This window comes from Ursus maritimus, unplaced genomic scaffold, assembly GCF_017311325.1.
Source record: "Ursus maritimus isolate PB19 unplaced genomic scaffold, ASM1731132v1 scaffold_30, whole genome shotgun sequence".
In the NCBI taxonomy this organism is placed as follows: domain Eukaryota; kingdom Metazoa; phylum Chordata; class Mammalia; order Carnivora; family Ursidae; genus Ursus; species Ursus maritimus.
The window spans coordinates 24,531,597-24,541,703 of NW_024425564.1; the positions used below are offsets into that span (position 1 = coordinate 24,531,597).

The 10,107-nt window shown below is 42.2% G+C and overlaps 1 protein-coding gene and 1 long non-coding RNA gene across 3 annotated transcripts in view; one reads left to right on the forward strand and one right to left on the reverse strand.

Moving 5' to 3' along the window:
* Window positions 1-164: 164 nt before the first annotated feature.
* RANBP9 (RAN binding protein 9) overlaps window positions 165-10,107 on the reverse strand; it is an 88,456-nt gene continuing 78,513 nt past the window's right edge. The window contains 2 exon segments of the mRNA XM_040645058.1: window positions 165-1,154; window positions 4,803-4,914. Coding sequence (XP_040500992.1) covers window positions 1,024-1,154; window positions 4,803-4,914 — 243 coding nt within the window. The 3' untranslated portion in view covers window positions 165-1,023.
* LOC121106078 lies at window positions 1,166-3,249 on the forward strand. 2 transcript variants are annotated; one of them, XR_005838804.1, is made up of 2 exons: window positions 1,166-2,457; window positions 2,869-3,249. It is a non-coding gene; the product is annotated as an uncharacterized LOC121106078 (long non-coding RNA). The 2 variants fall into 2 exon arrangements; XR_005838805.1 differs by having other exon boundaries at window positions 2,872-3,249.

A 10,107-nucleotide genomic window follows, 5' to 3' on the forward strand; every position in this document is an offset into this window, starting at 1 on the left:
ACAATATCAGGTTTGACCCTAATCCAGGGAGGCCGATACACTGAAGACAGTCTTAGGTTGCAGAGCTCAGATTTACAGTAGAAACCGTTCATTTTAATTGCTCTAATTTTATATTAATCAGAAGTATGCAGATACCTGATATATAAACTCGACACTCTAGTATCTGTAATAGTAAATTTTTAATGGCTGGTTAATTATATCACTACATTTTTATTGCAATATAGTACTCATTTAAGCACTTAAAAATGGAAGGTGTACAAAGATTAAATTAAGACACGGTAAATTGACTAAATATTTGGTTTTTATATAAATAAAGGTCATAACCACACTGTTGACATGTAATACTGTTATAATACAACAGTTAAACTGTGAGTCTACAACAGAAGTCGTCTGTAGTTGAACAGGAAACAAAGTTGAAAAAGACCATGTTAAAACAAAACTACTGGGACTAACAGGTCGGGATTGTAAGTAGCAACAAACATATTCACTCAGCTCCTGAGTATTTCAAGTTTTACAGTACACATTAAAAATGATTTCTTCCATCAACACTATAAATTCAAACTGTCGGATGTTTATGCGTTTTGCAAGTTACACTGATTGAATGCTTATATGGGAGTGGGGGTCGGAGCATCTCCCGATTTGAAGTTTACGTCACCCACATGCTAACACAAACACAACTTGTTCCGGCTCCTTCCCCCCTCTCCCCCAAACAAAGGCGGCAGGATTTTTTGGTTTCTTTTAGGTAATTCTTTTTAAAGGATTTGTGATGATCAATTTGAACGTCTGAAATTCAGTAATATTTAACTCTTAGACAACTAAGAGGTTAAAGATGGAAAATAATTTCTCCTAACACCAAGTTAGAAAATCATTTGCATCATGCTGTAAACTAGGAAGCAATGTAAAGCGACAAAAACCTGTCCCCAGTACATAATTAAAAAAATCTAAATTTCAAATCAGCAGAGCTGGTCTACTTCCGTGTTGACTATACGCCACAATATACGTGTGAGCCCCTTAAATGCATAGCTAATGTAGGTAGTCTTCCACTGTGGCAAATGCACAGGATCCGATTCCTGATCGAGCCATCAGTCCTAGACATTGTGTGGCCTGTCCCATTGCTAGGGCAAGTGGAGGTTGCTTTGGCAGATTGTGGGTTTCTGAGGAAAAATAATTAAAAATGTTAATAGCAATTAGCAAGACATTTTCTAAAAACTTCCCAGTTGGGAAAATACTGCATTTCTTTAAAAATTAGCAATGCCTACGCTGCTCTTAATGACCTAACTAGTGATGGTAATTTCTAGGCAAATGATTACTGTCGTGGACATGCTATTCTGACTAGATAATATGGGTGGTGGGTATTCATTTGTTAAGAAAAATTCTTGCAGAATTAGACTTTTTAAATTTTAGATACTTAAAAACTTCCATTTTAACTACGATGGGAAAGGTGTAATTTCTTCCTTGATATTTACAGTGAGGAGTAAGGAATATTTATTATTTCTCTTCAGCTTGACTAAAGTCAGTTGACTTACCAAAAAAAGACACCACGTTTTCAGTAGAAGTTTCACTGGTGGATTCTTCCCCTTCTGGGGGGAGAACCCAACTGAGGCTGTCTCCAAGGCACACTGGTGAGTGTTATTTGGTTTTCTAGGGGACTAATGGTGATGATGGTGGCCATGAGTGACGACAAAAGCAAAACCACCCTATAATCTTGGAAGGAGTTAGTTTATAATTGGTAGATAAAATATTTTAAAAATTGCCAATAAATTAGTTTTCAGGGTCATACATACCCCAAATTTTCATAGTACAGATGCAGTTAATTACCAAAATTTGTTCTTGGCCAGAGATGAAAAAGTGAACTACTGGTGAAAGTGGCCAACCACCTAGAAGCTGGTGATCTCTCCTTGGGTGGAGATTTCCACATTTTAAGTTTACGTAGATTCCCAATTTATCTAGTTACTAATTAGTCCTTTGTAGGCATACTTGATAACAAAGGGCAAAGACATGATAATCCTGGCTGGTAAGGCTCCATATGTTTGAATTCGACTCTGGGTTCCAAGTTTGCAATGTGGTGGGAGAAAGAAAAGATCCAGGTGGAATGAAGCCAAAAAAAAGGGAAGCAAACTCAGGATTTAAAGGTGTAAGAGAAAAAGGATCAAGAATATAAGAATGAAAAATGCAAGAAAAAGGTACAAAGATTGGGGAGAAAGTATGGTTTAAAAAGCGGTCTGTGGGTTAGGATGAATAAAGTCCTGGCTATTTGGCAAGACACTAGTTAAATTTGGATGGTGATAAACATTTTTTTGCCAAGTCTAATCTTAAGCAGGACTGACTTTTACAGTTCTGCCTTGAGTCAAGAACAATTTTTTACACAAAATCAACGTAACGGAATAAAAACTGAAAAGGAAACATTTTCTCAAAGATGTCTCTTGATGGTTTATAGGGAAGTAACCTTGCTCAAAGGTAAGCATCTGGAGGTACTCTGATAGAATTTTAATTGGGGGGGGGGGCTGGGGAGGCATGTGGTTATAAGCATTTTTACAGTTTTTCTGGATATAGAACTTGCTAGAATTACATACAATCCATGTAACAACCTTAAGCACTTATTAGAGATGAAACTACATAAAATAGCATGATATAAATACGCACATTGACCCACAGCAATTTAATCTTGTCATTAATTTTGTAGGAATTATATCAATATAAACTTAAGTACTCTTCATAGCTGCACCCACACTACGTAATATGCAGCACAGCATATAAGAACATGTGTATCTTGTATAATGGCCCCAAAATGTAATAACTGAATTCCTTTAAAGAACCCAAGATGAAAAAAAACTGTCCTAACTGGTTACTCCCAAAATTTTTTTCCAGAAGATGTGGCATGTACCATAGAATATTACTCAGCTGCAAAAGAAAGAATGAAACCCTGCCATCTGCAAAGACATGGGTGGAGCTAGAGTGTTATGCTAAATGCAGTCAGTCAGAAAGACCAGTACCACATGATGTCATACGTGGAATTTAAGAAACAAAACATGAACATATGGGAAGGGGAAAAAAAAAAAGGGAAGCAAGCCGTAAGAGACTCAAAGAACAAACAGGGTTGATGGAGGGAAGGTGGTGGGGGATGGGCATTAGTCCCTCTGTGGTGAGCACTGGGAGTCCTATGTAAGTGATGCATCCCCGAACTCTACTCCTGAAGCCAATACTACACTATACGTTAACTAGAATTTAAATAAAAATTTGGATTTCCAAGTCTGAGTGATACCTATATATGAAGCTTAAATTAAGCCTTCGTGATTACCTATCATGTCGTAATTTCAAAAAGACAATTATAGTAAACCATAATTTGCCCTACAATCCCAGCATTGCTATTAAGTTCTATTTTTACCAATAGAGCTAAACGAATTTCATATAACCAAAGAGAATACAACACATTAAAGAATTCACATTATTTATTATATACAAACTCTAAGGAAACACCACAAAAAATGCTTTTTTATAAAATAACTATTCTTATTTCAAAACCCCCACTACTAGACCTTAACACAGTGAGCTGACAGTTGACCCTTGAGAAGCCGGGGTTTGAGCCGCACAGGTCCACTCCCAAGTGGCGTTTTTATGGAGATAGCACAGTAATGCAGAGGCATTTTCCGGTTTTCTTCACGTCTTTTCTCCAGCTTTATGGTAAGAATCCAGTACGTTATGCATATAACATACAAGATACGTGCTAACCAAGTGCTCATGTTACTGGTAAGACTTCAGCCAACAGCAGGCTTAGCAGGTTACGTTTCGGGGGAGTAAAAGTTACGTGCAAATTTTTGACTGTGCAGGGGGGTTCGTACCCCAACCCCCACATTCTTCAAGGGTCAACTGTAATTAACTCTGTAAGAGCAAATAAATGGATTAAGGGTCAACCGTGAACACTTGCTTCCTTTACATTCTGGCCGTGAGCGCTGGCCCTCTACGTGTCTCCGTCTAAAATGATCTCGAAGCTACTCTGTGGCACTGCTCTCATACACCTAAAACGGTCTGAGACATGTTCCTAAAAGCCCCTACGTCTGACAGGGCCACGGTGCAAGAAAAGACTTACAAAGCGGAGTCTCATTTTACCTGGGGATCTAGATTCTAAAGTCAGGTGAAAAATCACTCTTACTTATAAATTACATTTAAAAAGAATTATCCAGAAATTAGAAGATAGTTTGACCTAAACAACCCTGTAGAGTTTATATGTAAACACGCTGAATGCGGCAGAGTTCATACACAAAAAATCAGGGCTGCAGCGAGTTGCAGTGAGTCACTCAGAGGAACGGGAACCGGTAGCCTCTCTCTCAGGCTCGCCTCTGGCTCGGCCTCACTACTGACCCTCCTGTTCTTTCTTGCCCCCCCCCCTTTATTCGGTAAGGGTGTCTGGCTGACTGTGCTCAACTTTAATGCAAACAGAACGCTACTCCGGGGCTTGGTGCCGACAGGGCGCGCGCTCATCACCTGGAAGGCCCTTGTGTCTGCATTTTCAGCACCGTGGGAGCCGTGGTATGCGGGGCTCAGTCCAGAAATGCTTACATAACACGCACACAAAAATGTCTCTTTTCCTGACTTCCCCAGGTGCATCCCAAAGCACTGTGTTTTTATTTATTCCATCTGAATCCATTTCATCTGGAATTGAGCTAATGGAGGGGAAGGTTTCCATATTTCAAAATAATTTTAACTTCTGTAAAATGTAGAAAAGCATTTTCCCTTCTAGAAACCCCAGCACAAATACCGCCTCAAATGTTCAGAGAGTCCAGTTGAAGCCGTGCTCTACTCACCTAGTATTGCACTGTTGAGAGCTGAGCACACAGGTTCTCTCTGTATTGGGTCAAGCTGATTTCCAACTGGGCTGTTCCAGGGATCTGAATAAGCGAGTAAACTGAACGCATCCTGTTGAAAACATAGTTTGGTTTTTAATTCAAACATTTAAACTACTGTGATCCCCCACAGTTACAAAGGTGGGAGACAAGTAAAATACACAGCTTCATGGCCCGAGACTACTGTAACGTTTAAACCCACCTACCTCTGTGATTATGAAGCTATGTGTTTTTTAACTAGATTATGCAACAAAGCCTATGCTATTTTCATTTTTCTTTACTGTACACAGCCATTCTCATTAATCTTTCCCCATCCCTACACTTGCAGAACAGCAGAATTAAAACGAATTCTTCTGGAATGTGCTAATTAAAGAGAAAGACAAAAACATTCAGATGCTCTATAATTTATTACCGATACGAATCTGACATGAAAAGGATAGGGCCTCTCTATTTTTTTAGATAGACGTGGGAACTCGCTATATCTCACTGGATGTCATCTTCTCACTCAGGAATCAAAAATTAAACTGGCCCCCCTTCACGAACATTCAGTAGTTTCAACTATCCTCAAGACATCCTTCCTAAAGGAACTGACACACATCTTTTCCATCAATCACTCTTTCTGTCTTCTTTCTATGGGAGGTGCACATTACAGTGGTTTCAGACACTAGTTTCAAGTTCAAGCTGCATTATCAGCTGCTGTGTGGCATCTGGCCAGCAATGGCCTAAGTGTCCGTTTCCTCATCTGTCTGTAGAAGAGGTCCTGAGAACGTCATAAGGACAAACAGCACAATGAAGTTAGCAACGTCAGTTCACTCTAATCTTTCAACACACGATTTTTTTTTTTTAAGATTTTATTTGAGAGAGAGCAAGAGCGGTAGGGGGGGGCGGGTAGGCAGAGGGACAAGCGAACTTCCCACTAAGTAGGGAGCCCGGTGCGGGGCTCGATCCCAGGACCCTGAAGACTCAAAGACTCCACCCCCAAATTACTAGGACTCATAGAACAATTCAGCAATGTGGCAGGATACAAAATCAATGCTCGGAATCAGTTGCATTTCTATACACGAACAATGAGACTGAAGAAAGAGAAATTTGGGAATCGATTCCATTTACAATAGTACCAAAAATCATACGATATCTTGGAATTAACTTAACCAGAGAGGTAAAGGATCTATAGTCTAGAAACTACAAATCACTCTTGAAAGACATTGAAGAAGACACAAAAAGATGGAAAAACATTCCATGCTCATGGATCGGAAGAATAAACATAGTTAAAATGTCTATGCTACCCAGAGCAATCTACACTTTCAATGCCATCCCAATCAAAATACCAATGACATTTTTCAAAGAGCTGGAACAAATAATCCTAAAATTTGTGTGGAACCAGAAAAGACCCTGAATCGCCAAGGAAATGTTGAAAAAGAAAAACAAAGCTGGGGGCATCATGTTGCCTGATTTCAAGCGATACTACAAAGCAGAGATCACCAAGACAGCATGGTACTGGTACAAAAACAGACACATAGACCAATGGAACAGAATAGAGAACCCAGAAATGGACCCTCGGTTCTATGGTCAACTAATCTTTGACAAAGCAGGAAAAAATATCCAGTGGAAAAAAAGTCTCTTCAATAAATGGTGCTGGGAAAATTGGACAGCTATATGCAAAAGAATGAAACTTGACCACTCTCTCACACCATACACAAAGATAAACTCCAAATGGATGAAGGACCTCGATGTGAGACAGGAATCCATCAAAATCACAGAGGAGAACACAGGCTGCAACCTCTTCGACATCGGCCACAGCAACTTCTTTCATGACACATCTCCAAAGGCAAGAGAAACAAAAGAAAAAATGAACTTTTGGGACTTCAACAAGATAAAAAGTTTCTGCACAGCCAAGGAAACAATCATCAAAACTAAGAGGCAGCCCACGGAATGGGAGAAGATATTTGCAAATGAAACTACAGATAAAAGGCTGGTATCCAAGATCTATAAAGAACTTCTCAAAATCAATATACGAGAAACAAATAATCAAATAAAAAAATGGGCAGAAAATATGAACAGACACTTTTCCAATGAAGACATACAAATGGCTAACAGACACATGAAAAAATGTTCAAAATCATTAGCCATCAAGGAAATTCAAATCAAAACCACACTGAGATACCACCTTACGCCAGTTAGAATGGCAAAAATTGACAAGGCAAGAAAAAACAAATGTTGGAGAGGATATGGAGAAGGGGGAACCCTCTTACACTGTTGGTGGGAATGCAAGTTGGTACAGCCACTTTGGAAAACCATGTGGAGGTCCCTCAAAAAGTTAAAAATAGAGTTACCCTATGACCCAACAATTGCACTACTGGATATTTACCCCAAAGATACAGACGTAGTGAAGAGAAGGGCCATATGTACCCCAATGTTCATAGCAGCACTGTCCACAATAGCTGAATTGTGGAAGGAGCTGAGATGCCCTTCAACAGACGAATGGATAAAGAAGATGTGGTCCATATACACAATGGAATATTACTCAGCCACCAGAAAGAACGATTACCCAACATTTGCTGCAACATGGACAGGACTGGAGGAGATTATGCTAGGCGAAATAAGTCAAGCAGAGAAAGACAATTATATAGTTTCACTCATTTATGGAACATAGGAAATAGCAGGAAGATCGGTAGGAGAAGGAAGGGAAGAATGAAGGGGGGGGTAAACAGAAGGGGGAATGAACCACGAGAGACTATGGACTCTAGGAAACAAACTGGGGGCCTCAGAGGGGAGGGGGCGGGGGACTGGGCTAGCCCGGTGAAGGGTTTCAAGGAGGGCACGTATTGCATGGAGCACTGGGTGTTATACGCAAACAGTGAATCATGGAACACTACATCAAACACTAAGGATGTACTGTATGGTGACTAACATAATAAAAAAAAAAATTTGAGAGAGAGCAAGTGCGGGGAAGGGGGGAGGGAGGCAGAGGGACAAGCAGACTCCCCACTGAGTAGGGAGCCTGATGCGGGGCTTGATCCCAGGACCCTGAGGTCACGACCTGAGCCGAAGGCAGCCGCTTCACCAACTGAGCCACCCAGATGTCTTCTTATTTTGCCAACGGTCAGTGCCCGGATCTGGAGGAGCAACGGAGACCTGGGAGAGACAGGTAACAGAACGCCTTCCCAGGTCAGAAGGCACACGGGGGAAAGTGCCGAGGAAACCGTGGATCGGTGAATTCAGTAAGAGCACGGCGCGCCCCGAGCGCTGCTCAGCTCTGCCGGCGGTTCACTCCAGCCGAGGCGACTGACCGAGCGTGCACGGCCTGCGTCCTGCACAGCTGACCGACCCTCACACCACTTCTGAAGGACTGATCTTCGCTCAAGACTTTCATTTACCCCACAACCACCTCACGGGGACCATCCCCACACTACAGATACATTTTTCAAGTAGACTAAAGAATTGGCTAAGGAGCAATGGGTATATAAAAACCCTTAAGCACAAAACTACCCCCTTGGGGCCATATGTGCGGACAAGCTAGCAAAAGGGAGAAATGGCGCAGCCCCAGATCTCAAATCCAGAGAACCATTCTTCTGTTTACACCTTTCCTAGTATTTAAAACAAAACCTCATGGGAAAAGATGATGATGGTAATTTTCACACACGTGGATAGACTCCGTTTATCCTCCTAATAACCTCAGGAGGCAGACACTGTTGTGCCCGTCTTAGAAGCAAACTGAGGCAGGGAGAGCTTGAGAGCACACAGCTAGTGCAGAAATCATTTTTGTAAGATGCAGTTTCTTTTAATTGCTGGTCTAAATATTAAGATGAAAAAAGTCTGACATTTAGCTCTGATATTTGCAATACAATTGAATAAATTATTGCACACAGCTACCAGGCACTCAGGCCACAGCTGGCAACCACCAGGACCCAGTCACTGTTTCAAGGACTCTCGCGGTCTTACAGAAAGTCAGACACATAAATAAGCAACGTATCGTGTCCCGCTTATTAACAGAGAGTATGTTGTCATGTGACATAATCGCAGAAAGAGACCCAAGCTCCATGGAAACAGGCTGAGAGAAAGAAAGGCAGGGATGGAACCACAGGTAAGGGGTCAGATCCTAAAATACCCCTAAATCACATTAAAAAGCTTGAATTTTTTCCAATATGGCAATAGAGTTTTAAGTCGAGGACCGACAGAGATAAAACCGGACTTTAGAAAGATCGCACAGCAGCATAAGAACAAAGCTGGGAAGTCAGGTGAAGCTCTAAGCAAGAAAACTAACAGAACCTTAAGAGGAAGAAAAAGAAGGTTTACACCACCAGGTTCCCTGTATCTATTTTATCCTTCTTTACAAAGGGAATGGAGTCAGGGCAGCAACATTCATGTTTTAAATCCTGCAGAACTAAACGGAGGGTTAAGCTTTGGTGGTGACCAGAGAAATGCAAATAAGCCATGTTAAGGTCTGATGTGGGGCCCGCTGAAGCAGATGAATGCAGCAGTGCCTCTGGCACTTTCCTTTCCACCGCGGGTAAGCTGGTAGAGGTTTCTAGAAAGCAGCAGGGCACTAGATCGCAAACGCCACACTAATACCATCCTGGGACTCCATCGTTCTATTTCTAGGACTCTCACCCAGTGTTACCATTTTAAGGAAGAAACCAAGATACACGTATAAAGGCATTCACTAAAGCATTTGAATAAAAGCAAAAAGTCTAACAGAGCAACGCTTAACTGAACAGACCGAGCAGCACTGAAGAGTATGATGGAGCCACTTAAAAATAACTGCGTGCAAAGAAACTGGAAATAAGTGTTTATGACCGTAAGCAGCAGCAACACAAATCAGTGTCACTCTAAGTACGGGGTAAAATATACGCGCGTGGGACTTAAGACACAAAACGGACAGTGTCTGTGCACGGTCGCTGGATGCCGGGTTACTCTTCACCGCAGAAGGAAAGACCTCCGCGGGCAGAATTTCCGAGGCCCGCGTGCCGCCACCTCGGTGGGATTCTCAAACCGCGCTCAGAGGTGGCCCAAGACCTGCAGCAGCTCCTACACAGATGAGCCCGAACTGTTCTCTCTCTGCTTGCTCGCCAGCTGGGCCGCCGGCTCACACCGGGCTCTGCACCGCTCCCGCAGCCGCCCCGCGGCGGCGTCCACGGCGGCCCAACAAGTTCAGGTGCTTGTCCTGAAAGCCACTGGCAGGCGCGGGCAGGTGAGAAACCGAGAGAAGGGGAGCAGAGGAGCAGAGAGAACGGGGGGGGGGGGGGGCTGCAGGCGCTGCTCCCCC